The sequence below is a fragment of the Puntigrus tetrazona genome, chromosome 13, assembly GCF_018831695.1.
Source record: "Puntigrus tetrazona isolate hp1 chromosome 13, ASM1883169v1, whole genome shotgun sequence".
Lineage (NCBI taxonomy): Eukaryota > Metazoa > Chordata > Actinopteri > Cypriniformes > Cyprinidae > Puntigrus > Puntigrus tetrazona.
The window spans coordinates 6,109,825-6,134,426 of NC_056711.1; the positions used below are offsets into that span (position 1 = coordinate 6,109,825).

Here is a 24,602-nt window from a genome sequence, read left to right on the forward strand (position 1 = left end):
CAGTTATCACACTGTTGCAATAATAATACAATTATTTTATTAGAAAATAATGCTTTACAAAATGTTATTTCACAATTGATCATAACACTTTATTGACCAAACTAGCTGCATAGTAGCATGCCTATTATAAACATACCGGCTGTTAGGTAGTTCTTATAAAGATACCTTAAACTTAACAACTACCTTACTAACTATTAATAAGCAGCAAATTAGAAGTTCAATGAGGCAAAAGTCATAGTTAATAGTGAGAATTGAGCCTTAATGTGTGACCATTGATCATTTATACTGTTATTTTCCTGTTTATTATTGTGATGCAGCTTCTTTTAAGAATCTGTTGTATAAATTAAATAAATGTGACAAATTTAAAAAAAATGGCATTGGCATTTCACAGAAGAAAGGTTTGCAAGTAAAGAATCGTGAATTAACAGAAATAATTTTTTATTAAATCTTACCTGACAACTGTTTATTCTAAATAATTTTCTGGCTTTCAAAATTAAGTCACCCTTTTTTCCCTTTCTTTTCCCATTTTACTTGGATATACATCACAAATGCAAAGAAAACATTAGTGATTTCAAGTCTCTGAAAACTGTCCAGTACTCAGGTGGAGAGGTTTCGTGGAATTCCTTGCTGAATATTCAGGAATAATGAATCCTGCAGTTACTTTGCAGTTACTAACTTTTGCCGTTGATGACATTTCCCTTTTCCATTTCAGCTGGTGTCGTCTTTTCTAGTAACCCTCCTGGCTCGATGATTCATAACCACGTACGTGTAGAAATCTATGAGGCTTACAGTAAAAGTCGCTATTTCAAAACGAACATTGCGACACATAAGGTAGCCGCAACAGTAGGAAAAAGTGTGAAGAGAAAGCTGTGCCGCAATCCTCGAACTATCCCCATCTAATGAGATGATGGCATCTTTTATTTACACAGCATGATCGCATTAACTCTTTCTGTTTGAATGGCTTAATACTTCCTCAGTGTTATGATTCTTCCATATGGAGCTTGAAGGCGAGTTTGCTCATGTCTGTTTGTGTAAGAGAGCGAGAAACGCAGATCGTCAACTCATCGGTAGATCACCTCATTGGTGTATATTTGCCTGTTCACTGGGGTGTGGTCTGATGCACTTGACAGCTGTGTGTTACCATGGCAACCGCGTGTGTGTGTGTTCGCCTCAGTGTAGGGGCCTCGCTGAAGGTGTGTTTTACTGCTGTTGCTCCGCCGGGAGCCTGTCAGCTGTTGTGCAGCTGCCTCTTGCATTAGCAGGCCCGAAGCCCTGCGCATTTATCCATCTCCTCTATGACACATCACACTTCTAATTCCAAAGCCTAATCAAAGACATCCACACACAGCGCAGGGCTCGTCAGGCCAGCGAATGCTACAGAGATCCTCTGGTTTCATATTCCTGTAATGAGTAACTGGAGACGAGGGGGAAATCTGCTGCTCTGGCTGCCCTCTTTGTTACCTGAGTATCTCCAAATTATTAACACTGAGGCCTGGGAATTCAGCCTACAAACAGACGCACAGTGTTTCCTGTAAGACACACTGCTATACGCCTAGTTTAGTGTTATATTTAACCAGGATTTTTAAATCCGTGGCATTAACAAAACACACAGATAGGAACATCCTACTTAAAGGAACAGTGTGAGCCTAAAATATAATGAAATGAAGATTCTGTCAGTTGCTCGCCCTCATGTCAGACCAAACCAGTGTGGTGTTGCTTTTGTGGAGCATAAAAGACCATTTTGGTTTGTCCGTTCAGAGACAGCATTGGCACCAGGAGCTGTCAGTACAGTGGCCTAGCACGGAGCTAGCATAATGCCATGGAAAATAACGACAACACAAAATTAGCACAATATAATGGACCAAAGTTAGCACAACACAGCGAATATGTGCCAAACAACAAATAAATTCACACAATGTAATGGAAACAAGCCACATTGCAACAAAATTAAAACAATGCAATGGAAACAAGGCAAAACACAATGAAATTAGTCATATGATTTTTAAACCAGACTCATTCGCTGTATTCCGTGTCTTCTGAAGCTGTATGATAGCTTTGCATGTGGAACACAATGACATTCAAGTTTAATGTGACGTCAGCTTGAACACAAAGCACAAAGCTAAAGTCTGAATTACTTTTAATGTCCTTTTTGTAGGCACTTTTGGATCCTTTGTGGAGTTTGACAGCCTCTGGTCACTGTGAACTCTAAGTGTATGGAAAAAAGCAGTGTGAAGATTCATCATTCAAAATGTTTCCACGGAAACAATAGCAGCATGTGGTTTGGAACGACATGAGGATGAGTAAACGATGCCAGCATTTTCATGTATCCCTTTTAAGTTAATTGAGAAATGTTTTTATTTTGACACACTGGTGACGCTGGTTTGCTCCTCGCCTTTTCATGCTCTTCCAACCCAAGCACAACAAACCGAAAACATCTCTCGTTCATTTCCCCCGAACCCTGTCCTGCTCTGTTTTTCACAGCGACTGGTGTCCATTTATCCTTTTCAGCGTGTGTGAACAATGAAAACGTGTGAATGTGATTCAGTTCCCTGCTTCGGAGTTCAGTAGATTACTAAAACGAGTCAAGTTCACACATTTTAAATGCCTCCAAAATGCGCTGAAATGGAAACGCAGAAGATCTCTGAAGCACCCAGAGGCCCCTGCAGCTCTCCTGACTCTGTTGCTCCAGGGCTAGCCTCACAGGACCTAAGAGGGATTTTGGATTATCCGTCCTGGCTTTAGGGATTGGAACTGCAATGTGCTGGATAGCAGAAATCTTAATTCTGCATGGTAAATAGATTATTGAGCATGTGAGGCACCGAAAGACATTCCAATTTAGATGCTGCCTTCCCTCTTCCCGCTTTCGTCTCATCTTTCAGTGTTTCCTTTTTCTGTAAATCTCTTGAAAACTTCATCCCCTCCCCCTCTGTGTCTTTCCCACTGACTTCAGGGCTGTATTGGTGTAAAAAGCAGTGCGAAAATGGGAAGGAAAAGACAAAGGCTCTGCATACGTCTGGTATTAACATCTGTCTCAGATTTACAGCTGAAGTCGTCAGCACTAAATACTGGTGTAAATGGGATCACAACATCTTGTGACCCGAGCGCTCAAACTGCATTTGAAGGTAAGCATGTGACAGCCTTGAATTTGTAGCTTCAACTCAAGACGGCAAAGAACTGTCTACCCACCTTTTTTATGAAAAAAACATGGGATCAAATAAGCACCATCAGTTTGGTGGCACTCACGGGTCAGCATCTTCAGGCAGATTGAGAAAATGCTATGCTTCATCTATGTTTTTATTTTTTTTTATTTACTCTTCATGCCTCTTCACACCTAGATGAAAGGTTGGTGTGCAAATGTGGTGCAATTAACATTTTAAATTTGAACAGACGGGGCTTTTCCCAGAGGATGTTCGAGAAATTTGCACTTCGAAAATATTAATCTTATATCTGAATTCGCCAAGTCTGTTTTTCTCACAAATCCTCTACAAATTCCAGAGCAAATTACTTAATGTTTTTCAGTAAAATCTAATCCTGTCCGAATCAGTTTTAGGTAAAATACCTTTCGATTTTTCGTCATTTTCGTGGTTTAATGCATACACCAATGGCACATGACCATCTGTAACCACAAAAGAATTGAACTCAAATGTGACGATGCAGTCCAGTCTGTTTTTTTTTTTAACAGAGAGGTATTCTGATCTCTTTTCCATTGAAAAAAGGGGCGGCCAACCGATCAAATCTTCATATTTGGTCACATGCCCAGGGCTGCTGCTGCTGTTATATAAAACTATGGCTTCTAAGCTACTATCCTACTATAGTAGCTGAAATACAGCATGCCAAAATAATTGTTTGTCCAAAACAGTAGGCAAAAAGTAGACGAATAACCTACTACTTCTGGTGAGACGTGTACGTTCAATTTTACTATTCTTTATGAGGCCACAAGAGGAACTGTCAACAAAAATCAAGCAATGCAACTGATACTGGTAGGTCACATGACGACATTTATATTCATAATACCATACTCATGCTATATAGATGGTATATTTATTTTAATGGTTACAGAGGTGAGTTGTTGACTTGAGAACCGATTTAACAGGGTAACTGAAAAGAATCAGCCCTTTCACGAATCAGACGCCGCTATCTCGTCGTGCAGGCTAGTGCATATGTCCGGCCGAAAATGATGAAGAAGATTTGGAATGTCGTGAAGTAAAATAAAGAAACATTCCAGATAAGTTGATGCTTGAAAATTGCACTTAAAGGCATAGCTGCACCAAAAATGAACTATTTACTCTCCCTCAAGTAGTTTCAACCCTGTATGAATGTCTTTGTTCTGCTGAACACAAAGGAAGTTATTTTGAAAAATGTTGACTTCTAGTATTTTTTTTTCCTACAATGGAAGTCAGTGGTGACCCAAAACTGGTTACAAACCTTTTTCGAAACATCTTCCTTTGTGCAGATTTAAATCAAATGTAGAACCCTTACGAACTGTATGCGATTTCAGATGGATACGGTTTTCCTCAGTGCGGATGTCAAAGGAAGAGTAAGCAAATATGGCTGTTGCGAAAAACGAGAGGCTTTGGACTACAGCTGGTATGTTTGTTATGGCCTCAAAGGGAACAGCAGCACAGAAGACCCCAAAGCCTTTGTACAAACACATCCACACCCTCAAATTCTCACACTCCGACCCTATTACATTAAAAACGATGACAAATTCTGCATGTTTTGGTTGCTTTTTATATTCCTTTTCACTTCAGGCCTCGAATACTTCCCTATGTGATCACATGTACAGAAGAGCGGAGCCGAGTGGCCTCTGTTGTGTTTTGCAATCGATCCTTCCGGCAGGCTACAGTCCTCCCACGGGCTGCAATGAGCCAGCATGAGCAGCCAGCGTGATTAGCATCATGGGACGGCAGAGCTCAGAAAAACAAACCCATTGTGGAGCTCTCGGAGCATATGGCGTGTCCACCCACAGCAAGCTGGGGAAAAAAAAAGAGGTAGAATCCAGTCAAGATTTCTAATTGGTCGCAAAATGTTGACTGCGCTGGCCTGAGAGCGCAGCAAAGGTGAATGTATGGGGACTGTGGGAGGAGAGGGGCTGGAACGTTACACTTTATAAATAAATGATGAGCTGTTCTTCAAGCCTGATTACTTCCCCCCATCCCCTTTCTACCCCTAGCCCCCATCCCACCATGCTTTAATGGAAAAATGTGACTGATGCCCCCATTGACCCATGAGGAGGAGCTGGAAAGTCTGGCATAAATCATTAGACTGCTATATTTAAATGATTTAAAAGAGTCTGGCCTTTTTCTTTTTCTTTTTGGAAGCCGCGTATTTCGCAGAAGTTTTGCTTCGGATTTGCAGTTGCTATCTTGTAAACAAATGATTAACTGCCTTACAAATGATTAACCTCACTTCAAATATAACCTCCAAACCTGTTCTGATAATCAACAACAAGGTCTAGGCAAATGATCCAAGCCGAAGACGAACACAGTGTTGCTTGATTTATGGGATTTCTTTGGACGTGCAATATGTAATCCCTGTAATCACACGCAAGTACTTGATGCTTCTTTTAACAACTGTGACAACTGTTTATGCCTAATAATGGTACTTAGCAACACATCAGTCATGTAGTTTGATGCACAGGTAGATTGTTTTATGCGCTTACATGGTATTTTCTCATTCATGCATGGAAATATTCTAATGTCTTTTTTTAATGCAAATGTCGTTTTAGAAACCTTCTCGACTTCACAGTATTCGAGACTTTCCAGTTGTTTGTGATTTCCTGGATAAGGATTAGGTATATTTATTACGCACAATTTCTATTTCATAGCAGAGTTTGCAATAACTAGAAAAAAAATATTTATAAAATGTACAAAAATGCCCATGGACTTACAACATTTTATTAATTTGCATAACCTGGAAAGGTCTAAAAAACAACAAAGTTCTTCCCGGTTTTTTAAGACAGCGGTAACCCTGTTTCTTTCCAAAAAAACAAAACAAAACCATACTGACTCTAAGTTGTTTGAACTTATTTTAATGCTTGTTGGTCTTATTTTAAGTCAAGACTAGAAGTTTGCTGAGACCTCCCGGTTGAGAAGCTGTGTATTCATAACCTCTACCAGCAAAAAGAGTCTACATTAGACAATTATAAACGAGATTGCATACACTTTTGTTTAAACCAGCATTTAATACTTTTTTGAAGCACATTTATTTTGATCTCCAAATGTATGCAGTCCATTCAGTTTTCTCGTATAAAATATGTGAAAAAATGTCACCAACTGTCCTCTGGTCTCACTCAGTCGAGTCTCTTGGAGTTCTGAGTGCACAGAAAGGCTTTCCTGCAAGTCTACAATCACAAACAGGAAGTTTTTCAGCATGTTCATGACAATCAGTGTTTCACGGTGACCACAGACCCCATCAGGCTTCACCGTCACCGACTAAACAGGAAGTATATCTACACCATTATAAGACTGAGAGGTGTGTGTAGGCACCAATCATCCTGAACATGCTTCACATGTGCTTGAATGCAGGAAGTAACATTATCTGACAGGAAGCAGAATCCAGAAGTACTAGTTCATGACATGCTCAGTGGAAAATCTCCAAATGAATCTGCATTGAGTTTTTGTACTGATCTTTTCCAACCTACCGAAACTTAATGAAAAAAATATTCATACATAATTGTAAACATAACAGAAAAATAAGCTCCTCTGGCCTCTAAGGAATGTAGGTAACACGTCAAATCATAATCAGAGTTCCCAGTCACATGGTCACCTGTGGAGCGGTTCAGCAGAAACTTGGTAGAGGTCAAATATGATAAATAATAAACGCACTCTATCCCACTTTATTTTATATAACAATATTCCCCACCTACTATTAATAAAAGTTTAATAACAATGTTAAAAGGAATCTTTACCACATCATAAAAACCAACCAGATTCCAGATGCCCTAAAGGCAGGAAGAGGGGAGGTGAAAGGAGTTAAAACTAACTCCATTTACAAGCGATCATTATCTGCTCCGGGTCAGAACCCTCTGCAATTATCTCAAATCTGTTTGTAATTTTAAAAACTCAGCTGGGTCCCGCCTCCACATTTCTCAAAGAAAGATTCCCTTATCATGTTTTGTGCAGGGACAGAAAAGGTTTTAATGCTTAAGTTGGAAGAGATCGTGTTTCGAAGCGCCGAGAGGCTTGCATTGCATGCTAAAAAGTGCTGTCCTTTAGATTGTGATGTTAACAAGCCTGATTTTGAAAGACAGGCGGGCAAAAAAGGTGTAAAAGGTGCGGTCACATCTGCCGTCGTTTGGCAAAATTTCACAGGCAAAATCCAGTCATTCCAATAGGAAATCATGCAATTGGGAATTTCACGCGAGGGCGGAAAATTTTCCCCACACAGATTTCGCTCATTTTTAAGCTAGTCACTGAAATTCACTTGGTTCAAAGCAGACTTCATACATCTCTACACTATTGACAATAGATCTGTTTTTGCACGCAAAATTTCACTTAAATTTTGCGAATGTGACCGAACCTTAAGGAACTGGGCGAGTTATTGGAGATTAACCAGAGTTGCAGTGGAAGTTAACTGGTGACGTATGGTTTAGTGGAAGATTGCCCGTAGAGTCCATAGAAATCAGGGTGCCTATGGCTCTGTGAGGCGTCAATCCAGTCATGCATGGAGAGTCCCTGGAGCGGCTGGGACATTGATGGCGTGGAGGGCAGAGGGTGGGTATAGTCCTGTGTCCAAGGGAAGGATCCCGAGCGCGGGTAGGGAGGATGGCCGCGGTGGTTCGATATGGAGGGGACACTAGAGCAGTAACAGTTGTCCATCGTGCACATGAGAATCTTACGGCCGCCGTACTGCGGCAGCATGGCCTGCTGGGACGAACTGGGGTTGGGGTAGTCGGCGGGAGTAAAAACAGAGCTGGAATGATGGACAGACTGGGCACCGCTGCTACTGCTAAGGCCTACAATGTGCTGGGTGGAGCTACAGGGAGCCATGGGTGGCTGCGATGCCGGCCCGTCTGTGGAGTTGGCTCCTTGACCCAGGAACTGCTGTTTGCTCATGGGGCCTGACGAGGACTCCAGCAGGCTGGTGCTGCTTTCAGGGAAGGCCGTGGAGTGTTTGCGTTTCTCACCCCCGGAGGTATTCACACTGGAGGGGTGGACAGAAACGCTCTGGAGGAAGTGCGCGGGAGTACTGAATGGTGCTGGAAACAAGGACAAAGAGTTTGATTTGTGGAAAAAAAAAACAATATGTTGAACAGAAATATTTTTACAGGGAAAGTCAGTGATCTCAGATGAATGTGTTTAAGGACCTAAAACAGATTATAATTTGGGACCTCAAGTAATGTACAATCAAAAACCAATCAAGTTTAAAACACAGCATTTATGCATGTTTTATTGTTGTTGGATGAGGGCATTCCATGGTCAACGATAAGTAAGAGATTAAAAACAAACCTCACTTAAAAGAAGATTCACTTGAAGTCTAGTTAAAACATGTCAGTGTACTTTCTGTATTCATGGTGGTTTATATGGGGTTTCCAAACTTTACAACTAACTACAAACTAAAAAAAGCATAATCTTGTGAATAATTTTAACATTTAATTATATGTTAAAAACAAAAACAATTTCTCTTAATATTGTTTAATGGATCTGAGCTAACATGAATTAACAATGAACTGCTGTATTGTATTTATTAATATTTAATATATATATATATACTGTAACAAATGTATCACTCATTGTAAATGTAATGCATTAACCAATGTTAACTTTCTTTCTTCTAACCTTCTTGTAAAGTTTGTTTTTATAGATATCATGCATTATAAATACTATATGTAGGTTTCCAGCGAGTTGCACAGAATGGCAATCTAAACTAACCTTGCTTTGTCATAAAAAGGTTGATTTCTCTGATATTGAGGACTATTGACCTGTTTTTACTCTTGCACGTTTCTCGGTGTGCTGCATAATCCAGCCTGACATGTTGTATTTTATTCCCCCAAAACATTTGCATTTTCATTATGAAATGTAAAACATACTCATCATAAAGAAGGTGAAGTCGATGAATAAATTAATTGCATTTTCAATGTAAAAGGTGCAAAAAAGTATACGTTGGTACTTGTCTCATTTGGCTTACTTTGACTAACCAACATAAATTTGTTTACATAGTTGTGCTATTTGATATTGTAAAGTTGCTTTGACACTCATATATATATATATATAAAAACGTGATTTGACTTGACTAGAGTCAACGATCCACTTAGAAAAGAGGTGTTAACCACAAACTGTCGCTGAACCACTTCATTTGTACTTACCTTCCAGTATTTTTCTCAGGTTCTTTTCCTTTTTTGAGACTTCAGACAGGAATATTTTGGAATTAAGATGACCCACTTTAAAAGGAGGCAGAACACTGCCCGTGCATGACTGCGATCTGTAAAAAGACACAACCAGATTACTACATATTCTAAATGTGATTCAGTATTCAGCTTGCACACGTTACTGCACTTTGGCTCATAAACGACATACCTGTCCATGAGTATTTTTACTGGTTTTGTGTTCTACAAAGCAAAACAAAAACAGAACAAAATATTAATCTCCCCGCCGTCTACAAGCTGCTGCTTGACTGCCTCTTTGTCTGTAAACACGGAAAAATCTGGAAGTGCAGATCTTCTGATAACAACCACACACAGACAGGGAAACATTTCTCACAGGTATGGGCACATTCACACAGTGTGTTTATGAGAGTGTGTGGGTGAGTGCAAGGGGATTTATAGATGGGAGTGTGTTCAAGGAAATATCCACTGCGTCCGAAAACCCGGAGCAATCCAGTCAGACAGACAGTGTTTTTATACGAAGGAAACTGGTTTCAGACACACTCCAAGACACATGTTTAATAATCAAAAACAGGCAACGTTTAACGACTACTCGGCTTTTTTCTTGCTAGACATGGAATCGTATGTGGAAAACAAAAGAATTCGGAATCAAGCGTTGTTTACGTCGATCAAATATGGCATTTATGAATTAATTTGCTTCCTTCAAACACTTCATCAGACAGCATTTTCCCGCAGCAGCTTCCAGACCGCACGCACGGGATTGTGGGATATTGCAGACAGTGTAGGACGAGCAGATGAAGGCATCTGTGAAGGGTGACTGCGAGAATCGACCTCACCTTCATAATGTTAATATCCTCTGCCTTGTCAAACACAACTTGGACAGAGCTGAGCAGTTTCTTGGCCTCCTGACGGCGTTCATTGAGCTGGAGGGTTTGGGTCGAGTTCTCCTGGCAGTATTTGGAGTGCGCTTTATCCAGCACCTCTAGAGTTCTCCCCAGGTCATCTTCTAAGAGCTGGTGCATTTTGTGATACTGCACACGCACCTCCTCCTTCAGCTGCCGTACCTTATCCTGCAAAACACACACACACGCAAGGGCACAAACTGAATTTCTATAGTCTTTCTCATCGAAAAAATAGAAAAAGGAAACTGAATACAACACTGAAGATATCTTTTTGACGTTTCTTTTTCATTTTAAATGGAAAGCAAACGAAGAGTTTCGTTTAATTTAGCTAATGTTGTTTCATTTTTTGCCTTCTCAGATGTTTACTTTGAGAAAAATCCCCAGCAGTAATCTAGTTTCAGTTTTTAGTTCTAAGAGATCACAACAATGTTTCAGACTTTAACAAAGCATGCAATCAAACCCAAAATGAGCTGAAACGCTATCCACATGTATTTAATAGATCCACAATCCTACTGTATTGAAAAACTATCACATCGGAGGCAAAGATTAATAAAGTGATTAACAATCCAAATTGATTTCCTAAATATGTATATAAAGCTTTAACAGAGCTGTGAAGATTTAACTGTCTGTGAGATGCAAAAAAAGGAGTATCTGCACTAAATTGTATTTTAGAATCTTTCACAAGAACATCTGGAATCACTTTTGATTTTAGAAAAGCTTGTATAAAAGGCAAACTTTTTTTACTCACTGATCAATTAAGCTGCATTTCACTTAAACATTTGTGTAGAAATTTGACTATTTGATTACTTATTAAAATGTTTATTCTTTTAATATTATTTAATAACAAAGTACTTAATATTTCGAATAATATTTTTTCATATTTTTTTCATTCGGTTGAGGTTTTATTAATTGTGTTTTATGCTCCTGCTCATAAAAAATAATTACATTTTAGTCGTTTTACTACTTCAACTTACAATTTAATGAATTAGTTGCAAGGACCGCATCTAATATGTTTTGGATTTTTTTTAATTCCAATATTTATATATTGCATTTAAAAAAAATTCATTTCAGTTAATATTAACAGCCCTTTCATACTTATGTCAAGTTACACCAGTTGAGATGAGTCAGTCGTAGAAAGTTCAGATTTAGTTTCTGATAATTTTGTTTTCGTAGTTTAATATGAGAACATTCCACATGTGTCAGCACAGCTTAGCTGTTATGAGATCTCGCGCGTCTGTTGTTGTTCTGCTGTTCTTGTATGCAGGTTAAATAAAAGGTTTTTATGATTGGATTGCTTCCTACATCAGAATCCTTCGATTTTATTACGCCATTTCTTACTCGTTTTTTTAAATTCTCTTTATTTTGTTATTTTTGTGAGGATCTCTGGAAGACCAGCAGATGCTGTAAAACCCAATAGAGATTGAAATCCGAAACATGGAGACTTAGACCAGACCTCTCCCCGACAGTACTGTTTTGTAGTACGACATACTTGTCTAATTCATTTTCCTTAAACAACAAAAATAAAACTGCAGACAGGGAGAAAAGGTCTACACAAGGCTTAAGCACAGACGCTGCCAATGTCATACCAAAAAACAGCCTCTTACATATTCATTAGCTGCAGAGGAGGGTGAGGGGAGAGACATGCAGACAGATAGACAGGGAAAGACAGAAGCGTGTGTGTGCAAGCTCCCTTCAACATCTCCTTACCTCCACCAGCAGTTTGTCAGACTCCAACTTATACAGCTGCTCCTCGATGTCTTTCACTCGATCGTCAATGCGATCCTGCTGCTTCATTAACATATGCTGAAGAGAGGGAAAAACAACACAAATCAAACCCTTTTCCACTGATTCACGATCTGTCAAGCTCAACAAAACAGACAACTCCAGGATCAGGGATCACCTGCACCATGAACTATTTTTAGAAATATTTCTCATTTCAAGCCAAACTCAAAATAACAAAAGAAACGCACTCCCTAGGACCCCCACCTCTCTAGGTGTGTGTGTGTGTACACATCAAAATCTAAATAAAGTGTCCGGTCCAGCTCACAAAAAGGGAACCTCTGATCTAGGTGCTTGATAAAAGCCTTTTATTAGTCAAACAGTTATTTACAATTAACACTGATTAACATTAAGCCATTGTTTTTGTTTGTATAATGTGTTCTGTGTACATGTATTATGTATATATACACAGTATATATTTTGAAAGTATTTACATGCATTTACATGTCTATATTTATATTACACATCATTTATATTACACATAAGCATAACATTTTTCATAACATTTAAAATATGTACATGCATTTAGATATAAATATCAAATATGCGCAGAACACACACATAATATGCAAACAAAAGCTTTTATTTTGTAAGCGATTAATGGCAATTCATTTTATGTGAAGTTCTGAAAAGTGACATAAATAGAAAATGAATAAATGTGGAAGATCACTACATTAAACACCATCTTCATTGAAAGATAATGATTAAAATATGAAATCAGAGCAAAAAACATTCCCACAATGCACTGCAACAACTGAACTATGTACTATTTTTAGATTTTTTTTTTTATTTTAAATTCCAACCCAAGCTAACAAAAGCAATACGTTCTCCATCTACTCCAAACCCAAACATCTCACAGGCCCTCTCTATGACATCCAAAAAAAAAAAAAAAAAAATCTTATTACGGCAAATGAGGAAAACAAAACATGTCGGCAATGAGGCTAATTCATCAGAATCGCACACGCACGTTTGCTTTGTGATTCTGCCTGCTATTAGGTGTCTGGACAGGTTTTAAATTGGATTCAGAGGAAGCCACTAACCCCAAAGCTCCCCCATCCCCCAGCCAAATCAAAGCCTGACAGTGTGCTGAAGCTTTTATAATCCCCTTTATACTCGGTCTCACATGCCCACGAGAAGAACACTGCACCTCACCACACCAAAGTCCACAGGACGCTGAATAACAAGACAATTTAGTCGTTTAATCACATAAACGTCCATGCAACATGCAATGGGCCGACCGCAAAAAGGAGAATGCAGCTGTCATGACAACAATAACACACATTGTGCATGCACGAGTGTGCGCATTAATAAGTGTGGAAATTTGAAGCAGAGCGTGAGGGGGCAAGGCCGCCTCTGCCTCTCATTTTGCTCGCTATCTCTCCCTTTGTTTGCACAGGCTTCTTTCAGTGTCAGTGACAGATTGTCATGTTATCCCAGCATAGTGAGATGTGCACGGGACCGCTGCAGGATCTATAGGTCACATGAGAGCAGACACATTCTTGAGGCCTACGGCAACCCGGGCTCCTGCAAACCCCTGCATGGGTGCCGGGCAAACAAACAGCATCTTTACAGTCAACTGGCAACAGCGGTCACTGGTCACCATGGACACTGATAGAGCGCAACAGTGCGGAAGTAAAAATCACATTCATTTTCTCCGTAGAGCAACAGACATGGGCTCCGAGCTAACAAGTCATCTTTTTTTTCCCCTTTTCAAATCTGTTAAAATGGCAAATTAACAATGAAGCACTACATTACCCACAATTATGAAGAAAGATTCACCAATCGGTGAACTTGAGCGATAGGAAATAAGTGATGGAAACAAACAAACAAACCAATCTCTGGTTTTTGACTTGCAGATGTATGTACGAAGAAGCGGGGGAAAAAAAAAAAAAAGTAAATGTGACTGATGAGAGAGGAAATGTTTCCTCTGATGGTCACCAATACCACCGCTATCCGTTATAAATTAAAAACAATAATGAACGTTGATATTAAAACATATCTTTACCTGCACATTTCAGCAGCAGCAAAAAGATGCTTTCTTATGAGATCTACGGCAGTTTAAATCACAATAAGATACAAAACAATTACAACGCCATAAAATGCCCAAATTGTACATTTTAAACAACAATCAAAACACTAAACGTTTTATTTTATTTTTAATTTTTTTATTATAAGAATGAACAATACTTCTACAGCATTTATTAATCTTGGTTAATGCTAATTTCGGCATTTACTAATGCATTATTAAAAGCAAGAGTTGTGCTTGTTAACATTAGCTAATGCACTGTGAATTAGCATTTGCTAACAATGAACGACTGTATTTTTATGAAATAAAAATTTATAAATACTGTAACAAACGTATTGTTCATTGTTTGTTCATGTTAGTTAATACACTGACTAATTTTAACAAATGACACCTTACTGTAACCTCAAGGGGTACTTTCAAAAACTATTTTCAGCTAACAAGAGCTTGTTAAAGCTTAATTATCTTTTCATTAAATTATGTTATTATTTGTGAATTACCAATAAAATACAAATATTTTGAGGATCATCCTTTACAGAGAAGGTAATCTCAATGCAGTGCACTCTCTTAACAAATCCGAGACGAAGTGTCGATTACAAAACTACTTCATTTACTTGTTACCAAAAAGTACTGATGCACATGATATGTGCGTTCACTCAGCAGCACGTTCGTGCCAAATCCAAAGACGACTGTAACTGAAACTCTCCTGAGCTTAGCGCGAGGAGATCTGTTTGTGCGGCGAGCAAAGCTGCTGCCCGCGCAGAGCGCTCCATTTCAGTTAGCGTGCCGTCGTTAAAGGCAGCAGAACAGCTCACTACGGAGTGGAACAGATCGATAGTTTTTACCAGATGACTGTACCATGACTCGGCCCTCACATACTGAAGCTGAGCGCTGTGTCAACAGCGGTATCAGACTGAGTCACTGATTACACACGGTTACGAGTACAGGAAACTGTACATCTTCAGTTCGACAATGGCCAAAGCTTCACGCAACACATCAGCAGGAAGTTACAGCAAATTACTGCACTCCTTTGTGCCATTTAGCTTAACGGCAGCCAGAAGGGGACCTTTTTGCTTAACGTTTTTAATTCGGTAAAACTGTTGGCGTGCAGATGAATGTATCCGTGTGCTATAGATCCGTGTGAGCGCTTCTCATTTTAAAACACGCAGATGTGCAGATACGATCTGTCGGTCTCTTTTGATTGGGAGCACGGAAGGTAGCGTCTAAAGAATCTACAGACTTCTACAGACAGACAATGAACGGTTTCCGTGATAAATGTGAGCCGTTTAATTGCAGCGACGCAACGCCTGATGATGGCTTTCTTGAGCTTTTAAAGGTGAAGACGACTCGAGCTCAGACTGAGACCAGAATGATCTGGTTTTGTGGGGTTATGTGAGGGGCGTGTGTGAATTTCACAGCTAAATGCTGGATCGAGTTGATTTATTTCTGCAGTTTGTAAATGACTCAAAAGCAACCTACGTACATTCGCAGCAAAGACAAAGGTCAGGCATCCTGGCAGCTGTATGTGAAATATGCAAACTGCACAGTGCTATGATTGCGTAGTGATAACTTTTAATGCACCAAATACACTCACAACTGGACAAAACCTCACGTGTGCTTTGCGGCATTCATTCATAATCACGGCCAAAAAGATTTCCAAATAAACGGTACGTGATTTCATAAAACAGATGAGAGTACAGATCTGTTCAAAGAAAGGTCAGTATAGACACATCCTACATGCATACTGACACTTTTCATGAATACAGTGACCTTTCTGTGCTATAAGAAAGAGTATCTGTGGTGAGAACTATTAGATAGGTTTCATAAACCATTACGTGACATAAAACTAACCTATCATGAAAAGTACCTATGTAGGGAGCACATTTAATATTACATATGCACTGAATGTTCGGCGACCGAAAAGACAGAATAAATTATGCCGAACAATGTTGTGATGCGATCAAATGTAGTTGCGCACTAATGGAGCAAACATGTCGGCAGTGAATAAGTATTTAAAAGTGTCTGAGAGACTGTTATGAGGAGAGGAAGTATGGCTGTTGCTGGTTGATGAATGATTTCGCGAAATGGCTGCACATCGTTTTGTTTTCTAAAACGCGGATAAGGAGTTGGACGTAGCATATTGAAACGTGCACAAGCTCGCGGCGTATTAGACAATAATAATAACAACAAGATCTCTATTAATACATTTACTATATCACTCATGCATAGCGTTCAAACTGGAATCTGTAATATTGTTCAATGTTTTCAAAGAAAAACATCTGCTCAGCAAGGAAAAAAAAAAAAAAAAACATACCTGATTCAAGAATGGGGTCTCAAAAAAATGTCACAAATTATTTATTTTAAGTTAAATTGCGCTTTGTTGGTGTAGTTATAATATATATATTTTAAATGTTAATTAAAAAATGGTTTAGTTAATAAATGTTTTGGCTATTTAATTTATTCAATGAAGAAGAAATTCGGCAAAATATATGGGAAAAAATGGCTTGGGCCATTTCGGTGGATCGCTATTTAATTTTTACAATTCCCTCTTAAATGGTGAGGCCTGTTCTGCTTTAAAAGGTCTTGATCTGTATACAACAAAAACTATCACAAACTCTGATGGTGAACTGATATTTAATTAACTGTTGCAAAAAGTGAACTAGAACTAGACTGCTACATAGTAATGTTAATAATGAATAGAAACTAAAACATCTGATATCACATTTATATTGATCTCCTAAAGGTGAAATACAACATACTTGCTTTATAAAGCCTAACTGACCTCTTCTATTGTAACTAAGGACAGAATCATACTATATAACTGAATCTATGTAAAAGATTATTTGGAATCGCTGACAGAACTGTATCTTCCACCTTCTCAATCATCTGGAAATTGCTTACTATATGTATAAAACACCTCTATATATTCAACAACCTAACTTTTAGATGAGCTCTATATGCTTACACAAGCGTTTTCTGCACTCCGTTTCACCACCACTACCACAAATAAATTGCAATTTGTTTGAATTAATCATTTTAAAAGAATCACACAATCACAAGCTAGCAGTTTAACAATGGCCTGACAAATCCTTCCCTGAAAGAAATCACTTAATTAGAAAGAGTGGGTACTGAATCAACATCTGATTTGCTTACCGAACTGCAATTGTTTACCATCCAGTTTGTCTCAAAATACAACAACGCGTGGCGTCACCAACCTTTTTAAGCTTTCTGAGATCCCTGACTTTGGCCTTTATGACAGAAAAAAAATCTGCCTATTGAAGAACTGATAGAAAAACAAAACTCAGATTCCAACTTGAGGCCTTTCACTTCCTGGCAAATTGCTTTATTCAGAAAGTGACTGCCAATTATTTAAGCAAATGTATTTATTGTGTATTGGCTCTACAACATGCAAAACTGTCTGTAGCCACTTTGAAATTAGGGACATTTCAAAGTCGAAACAAAGATGCTACGCAAGTTTTATGAGCGCTTGTTTTTGAATTAGACCGTGTAATTTCAAGATTTAAAGAAAAACAGAAAAGTCTGACTTTAGCTAAATAAAACTATGCTACATAAACATACCTGCGTGAACAAAAAGAGCAGAAGGGCTGAATGAGACTCACATTCACTCTCTGACAGCAACACAGGAGCGATGAAGCCTTTTCTAGGTTACAGCTGTAAACAGGCAGTACTGTGCTTATAAATACTATTTTATATGAAGGTAAAAGGAGGAGAAAAGTTTTGATGACTAATGCATTTTCTGAAGACAGCCAGGTTCCTTTAGTAGTACGCTAACATTTATATATTTCTTCCTATAGTTTCCTCGTAGCGAACAGTGGCCTCGCTCTGCCAGCGTCCCGTTCACAGACATGGCGTTTCTTTATCACTGTTCTAAGAATAACAGAATAATGAGTACAAGAAAAACGGTACAAAAACTAAAAATGTTAGGTATATTTGTATGTATTTGTTATTTTCAGGAGCTAGCGTTACAGGAACGGTGATAAAGATCTATCACTGAATAAACGCTGACGTATTTAAAGATGCACATCTTACTTTTGTAATAAAACAGACATCTGTTTCGACCTGTAGTAAAATCTGTACAGTTTATCTAATATCGTGGAAAACACTAAAGAGGTCTGTTTATCTTGGCGGAGGCATGATGCCAATGGGAAATGGCGTGGCACCCAGCATGATGAAGCAAAGCACCATATTACAGTACGAACTGATTCCACGTAATCACATCGTGCATTCATCTGCAGCAGCGACGGCTTTGTCCAGACGAATCGCCATCACACCGCCGGCAACATGTCTAGCTGATAAGGCGAGCGTACTTACTAGTCCGCATCCTCTTATTTTCCTACTAGACTCGTTTCGCTCAGGGTTTGCTTATGCAGTTCGTTCCAGAACGCTACTCTCCAAATGACTACGTGTTTATGTGATCCTATGCAGAACTTACATGTCACGGGTGCAAAAAGAGTGAATGGTATTCAGCACTTTCACAATAATATGCCTGTGATTCCAAACATCTGAAGTCATCCGACTGTGCCGAGCATTTCTCAAGGCCGCCTGCGAGAGTCACATAACGCTGTCCGGGCTTGCCTGCGTGCAGCGGTGTGATAAGAATGGCCTCTCAAATTATTCAGTGACACCACAATCAATTTCCGAGTCTTTCTAGAGCAAAAATCTGGAGGACAATTACATTTCGAATGATCCGGTCCAACTCGGAGCATGACTAATTTGCAGAAAATGGTCAAATGTGGGCCGAGTCAGGCATCCGCACATAATTCCTTGTCGCTCGTGTCCTATATTTAAAAAACGCAGAAGTTATGAAGCCATCGGACCGTCCGGGTTTCAAGCGGACCCCTGCCATAAAGGAAAAAAGAAAGGAGGAGGAAAAGAGATAGCGGGGTGATCCTCCATCGGATCTCCCATGATGTCATCCCGCAAACAGGAGGCGGATTATTGGGAACGGAGCAGAGAGGGATCTGAGGTCACTCCCTTCCTGTGTCTGCCTGGAACCCACGTCCTATTCCTGAACAAGAGGCGAGGGAGCAAAGAAGGCCAGGCAGTTTTACTGTGGGACCACTTGAGTCACACTCTCTAAATTTATGCACTTGCGAAAGAAAGAACAGAGGGATGTGTGTGTCTTTCAACAGCAGCTGTGGGTAGAGCAAGCCTTGTGTCCATTTCCTCCCTCTCTCCCCCCCCCCTCCTTTTACAGACACTTGGCTGCTTTAGGAGCCATGACACATTGGCCATCTAAAAAGCATTCCTCCACGCATCCAGAAGTCGTCCCTGCCAAGTCCAGCAGCAGCTCACCTCACAACAGTTCATTATTCTGGGAGGCAGCTGAAGGAACAGCGAGTTTTTTCACTCCTACATCTTACACTGCAGAATGTCCCAGCTTATTTTCTCATTAGCATATCCATCTCACTTTAATTGATAGGCAAAACGAAGCTTTAAATAAGTAGCTTTGGGGATCGAGACTAATAAATGCAGGAAATGAAAACAGAAAGACGTCTTTACAAAATACACAATCGGTTCCCGTTACAAATGATGTTATCAGCATGACAATTTGAGTAAAAGTATAAGTGAACATGAATTTCTAAATCGCCTTTGTATCTCTCTTTTGCTTTAATGGCAGCTGCACTCGAGCCACATTAAGTTTTCGGAAAAAAAATCATGCTGTCCAGCTTGATTTAAGACGATCCAAAGAGCTTCAATCAAAGAAGAACCTCTGGACAAAGAGTCACACGATCAATGTCACACATTCACCTACTGAGAAATCTGCTTTTCTCCATTTACATCAATTTAAGTGGACTTTAAGACCCCGCTGTATGCATTTGCCAGTATATGATTATCAGACATTCAATTTTCCAGTATTCAACAGCTTGATGTTGAGATATAAAACATTTTTAACATGATAAGGCAATGTAAATAGACTCGTCTACAAAGCAAACAAGATAAGTATTCCTCTGTGAAGTGCTACTCTGTAAAGCCTGTTTTATGGACGAGCTCATTATTTCTTTCTGCTATTTGGCAATCAGTCTCGCAGGAAAGAAGCAAAGATGTGTAGGTGGCATATGCAGTGAACATTTCAAATCAAGCACTCTGACAATAAACCTCTTTGGAGCCCAAAAAAATCTTTTTAGTATAGGTTTCCTTTTTTTTTTAGCTTATTTTAGAATACGAATTACTTCAATAATACAGTTTTGATTCTAAGCTGGAAAACTTAATGAACATATTTAACCATTTTACTTCCCCTCAACAACTGGGCTATGCGAACATTACAAATGGTGCTAAAGCTAGTATTTTCATGCTTGTTCTAACTCACTTTGAGGCTATTAGTCACTGTTAACTTAATAAAGCAGAAGTCCCGATGTTTCTCGCTCTGAGGAGTGTTGACGGTCTCATTATACCGGTGTTAACATTCAGCTGACAGGGCAGAGAGACTCAGGATATGACAGAAGTATCTAGGAATGGTAGCATAAAACTCATGTTCCAGCACAGCTAATGTTTCAAGAGGAAGTGATTGCTTCAGCCTTTGAAAGGGAGTTCACTCCTCGCCCCGTCCATATCCACTACGTCCTCTCATGATGAACAAATCATGAAACTGATTAGGGAGACGAAGTTCAGTCCTTTCAAGTCCTTGGTGCTTTGATTACGTTTAATTGAGGTTTTTTTGATAATTACGGCAAAATTTTGCTCCTCATTTGCCAAAATCGTTCCGTATTACAGTGTAAATATATTAGTTTCTACTAAAGAAAAGTAGATCCTCTGCTATTTACTGCTACAGAATAAATAGATAATAAATATGAACAATGAAATGTTATTAAAAAAAAATAATAATTTAACATTTCCTACAATATCATTATATTAAATAAAACCAGGTTTCAGAGGCTTTCTGACATTTTAAATTGTGGCAATGAAAAATATTTGGATGAAACAAAAAAAAAAAAACATGAATGTATGGCTTTGGCCAAAATAGTTTTGGAAGGCCGTAATTTATTTAGTACTTAGTCTGATGTGTTTTGTCAATGGCAGTGTCTATTTCATGCACATAACATGGATGATCTAACAGGTAAATCTGTCAGCAGTGTTGGCGCACTTCTGATGAAAAATAATGCTAGAGCATCAATATGTAAAATCTGTTTGACTGAAATACAGAAAAGCAGTTTGTTGCCGAAGATCTTAATGACTGAAAGCATAACTTAACTTTAATGTTGGTGTCGGATTTAAGTGAAAAGATCATTGAAAATGCCTACACGCTTCTCAGAGATCTTGTGCTAATAATTAATCTGTGCACACAATACACGTGTTTAATTTTGAATCTACTTTAGAATCCTTTAGAATTCTCAAACAGTTTCCTTATTAAGAATCCCCTCTGATGACGCGCGCAAGATCCGTCCAATCATCGGTCTGCCTCCGTCCAGCCTCAAACGATTAAACCCCGCCCTCCGCTTTTCAATAATCCGCTTCACTCAAACGTATCCGAAACGCTGCAATAATGATTCTCTATTTTGGTAAACCCGCGCTACCTTAGGGGGCCCACGCGTTTACCGGGGCTGTGAATTTATTTAACCGGGTCAACTTAATGCACGGTCCCTGACGCACGGGGAGTGTCGTTACACCCCTGCAGAGAAGGTCAAGCACTCACCCTGATGTCGTTGCGTCGCACCTCCACGTCGCACACCGCGTGGCCGTGGTTGGGCGCGCATCTGGAGAAGCAGCAGTACTGGCAGACCGCCACCTGTTCCGCGTCGCAGTGGTAGAGCCTGTACTCGTCGTGGTGCAGGCAGCTCCAGGCCCGCACCTCCTCGGCCCCCACCAGGAGGTGTCCAGGAGCGGGACAGGGCTGCTGGAGATGCGTCTGGATGTGAGACTGGCAGCACGGCGCGTTGCAACGAAGACACACTTTCTGCGCCTGCAGAGGAGGCCCTCGCCTGCACAGTATGCAGTGCAGCACGGCCGGAGCTTTCTCGACGTTCAGCGCGTTGAACTTCTCCACGATGTTGGTCAGCTTGATGTTCTTCTCCAGGCTGGGCTTCTGGCTGTACGCGTGGTTGCACTCGGGGCAGCGCACGTTGGCCGCGTCCTTGGCCCAGGCCTCGCCGATGCAGCCCCGGCAGAAGTTGTGCTTGCACGGCAGCTGCACGGGCTCCACGAACACGTGCAGACAAATGGGACAAATGAGCTCCTCCTCGAAGCAGTTCCGCCAGTTCTCGGCCATCTCAAGCAGTTGATCAGACATCCGGTTTCGAGTCGATCCAAAGCATCAGGTTTTAGCGGCGTCCCGACAAGGTCTGGCTCATCCTCGCAACTCTTTCAGCTAGATCCAGGTGTTGGCTCGGTCGAAGAAGGCCGCGCGAGCGCAGAAGCCCCGGAGAAACAGCTGCCGATCAGACCCGAACATGCCAGGGGAGCGTTTGTGCTCCTGGCAAAGTTAGTCAGCGATCAAATACCACAGGCGGGCGTGAGAGGAAGAATCAGGCGTTCAGCGTTCCGTTTTAACGAAAGACGCCTAGAAAAAAAAAATTATCCACAAACGACAACCGTTAAATAAAACGCACCGATTATGGCATATTTTAGGGCGACCCAAACGCGAAAGAAAACTACTTGACCGACTCAGTTATTAAAATATATATATATTTTAATCATTGCGTTTCTTTTACGAACTTTGTATCTTTTAATAGACTTGAAAGTAAGAAACGACGAGCAGTAACGAAGCGCTTATTACAACAGCAATAATAAAGTTGTCCGTGGTCCAAACGGTGGCACGTTTATTTCTGCCTTCGTTCTGGGCTTTGTCCGACTGTAAACTAAACGCTGGCCACCATCGGAAAATATATATCCAAACGATATACCAAAATCGCCTGCGAGCGCCGTTATTGCACGCTACTTCTCGGGGACCCCGTAAACGACGCCGTTTACGAATCGTTAAACGCGCGGGAGCGTGAATGCGTTAAAATAAAAAGACTCGGTCGAACCAATCGCGCGTCTATTTCCGATTACAAACCCCGGAGACGGACGGGGCGCGCGTTAAACGTCTCGCTGACAGCCTAGCCATCCGCTGAAAGATAACTCGAACTGCTGGTTAAAGGCTACGACACCGTCCCGGCGAGGATAAGATCGGTTAAATCCAACGGTAAACACCGTATCGTCGTTTAAAGCGGTTTAAAACAGGAAAAGGGTGACGCCACAAGTTGCGCTGAACGTCGTTTCGAAAGCGGACCGTCTTTCACCGAAGCGGTCGATCGCGCGGTTGATTTGTGCCCAGGGCACATGACATTTGCCCCGCTGGGATTATAACAAAGTAGACCCGAGCCTCGGTGCCGCTCGTGTAACACCAGATCGACGGGGTTTCGGTCTCCCACAACTATAAGAGAGGCAGCCGGTGGAGCTAGAAAGACCGTTTCATCTGTTATAGCGACGCGACTTTGAATGAACACACAATTGACGCGCGTACATGCATGCCGACGTGCTCCCGTAGCGTTAAACCGCGACGAGCTGCGATTTGATCATGACCGGAGCTATTCCCTCGCTATCTGTGTTGGTTAAACATTGCAGAATAATCCACAGCCCGGTCCCTGTCCATGTTTCGCCTGATGTTTACCTGGCCGCGCTCGGCAGAGACGGATTGCGTCCGTTTTTGGAGCCTAATGTCATGTATTTTATTTTGACGACGCTAACTCGCCTGAAATATTCATGTATTAAAGCCAGATACCTTTGTTGCTCTTAAAGGAGACGATATCGTTTGGCCCTTGTTATCGCTCATCAGCCATCTTGTTTTCCTGTTTAACGCGAATTAAAAACGACGTATCTATTTACTTTTCCTCTCATTTGTATGCCCTTTATATAGACGCTTCGCGTAAAGCGAACCGATCCAGTTCTGCGATCATCCAGGGGTATCGCGTCCTTTAAAGCGTTAGTCCCGATTGAAAGCAGATGCTTCAGCGCCGTATTCCAATCTGCGTCTGTTATTATTTATGATTTTTTTTTCCTTTCAAGCTAATCCTAGATGAGAGGAATGCAGGCAAAGGACTGCAACTCAGGATACAGTTCACATACTCCCCCCTTCCCTGGTCACGTGATCGGCGCGGACTTGATACAGGAAAGTGGGAGGGGTTACGAAGCAGGGGCGGGGCTTGGTTTAAAGGGACACACCTCTAGTTTTTTTTTTTTTTTTTTTTTTTTGGTAAGCTTTAAAATCAAGTAGTTTCTTTCCGGTAAATAAGCGAATGTTCCCAATAGCGATGGCTTTAGAAGCACAGGAACATTCAATTATTTATTTAGAGGAAAAAAACTACAAGATGTACTTATTAAAAACACAGCTGGTTCAGAATTTGTGTTTGGGGAATTGGTGCATGTCATGTACAGTGGTCTTAAGTATTACCCACATACCTCATTCTACTCAATTTACAATAAAATAGCAATGTCATGTAAACATTGGAAGTGGGACCCATAAGGCAAATTCTCTTCTGGGCTTTAGAACTAAAGAGTTTGAATGTACCATTCATTATCTCACCAGCCTGCTGTTACTTATTCCACATGCAAAGAGGAAATGTACACTGGGACA

The 24,602-nt window shown here is 40.4% G+C and overlaps 1 protein-coding gene across 1 annotated transcript; it reads right to left on the minus strand.

Moving 5' to 3' along the window:
* Nucleotides 1–5,881: 5,881 nt before the first annotated feature.
* On the minus strand, nucleotides 5,882–24,112 carry trim8a (tripartite motif containing 8a). The gene is made up of 7 exons (XM_043254838.1): nucleotides 23,751–24,112; nucleotides 21,684–22,547; nucleotides 11,935–12,030; nucleotides 10,162–10,395; nucleotides 9,519–9,550; nucleotides 9,308–9,423; nucleotides 5,882–8,200 (listed from the first exon to the last, which is right to left on the minus strand). Exons 2-7 carry the CDS (start codon nucleotides 22,275–22,277, stop codon nucleotides 7,572–7,574), a joined length of 1,701 nt encoding a protein of 566 aa, XP_043110773.1. The 5' UTR covers nucleotides 22,278–22,547; nucleotides 23,751–24,112; the 3' UTR covers nucleotides 5,882–7,571.
* Between the last annotated feature and the right edge of the window lie 490 nt (nucleotides 24,113–24,602).

Bases quoted from the DNA above. Each gene is read 5' to 3' on its own strand.
- trim8a (XM_043254838.1), bottom strand. From the start codon at position 22,277: ATGTCTGATCAACTGCTTGAGATGGCCGAGAACTGGCGGAACTGCTTC. The intron at 10,396-11,934 runs GTAAGGAGATGT...TGTGTTTTGCAG, and splicing joins CTGACAAACTGCTGGTGGAG to GATAAGGTACGGCAGCTGAA. The intron at 8,201-9,307 runs GTAAGTACAAAT...CCTTGTTTCCAG, and splicing joins CCTGAGAAAAATACTGGAAG to CACCATTCAGTACTCCCGCG.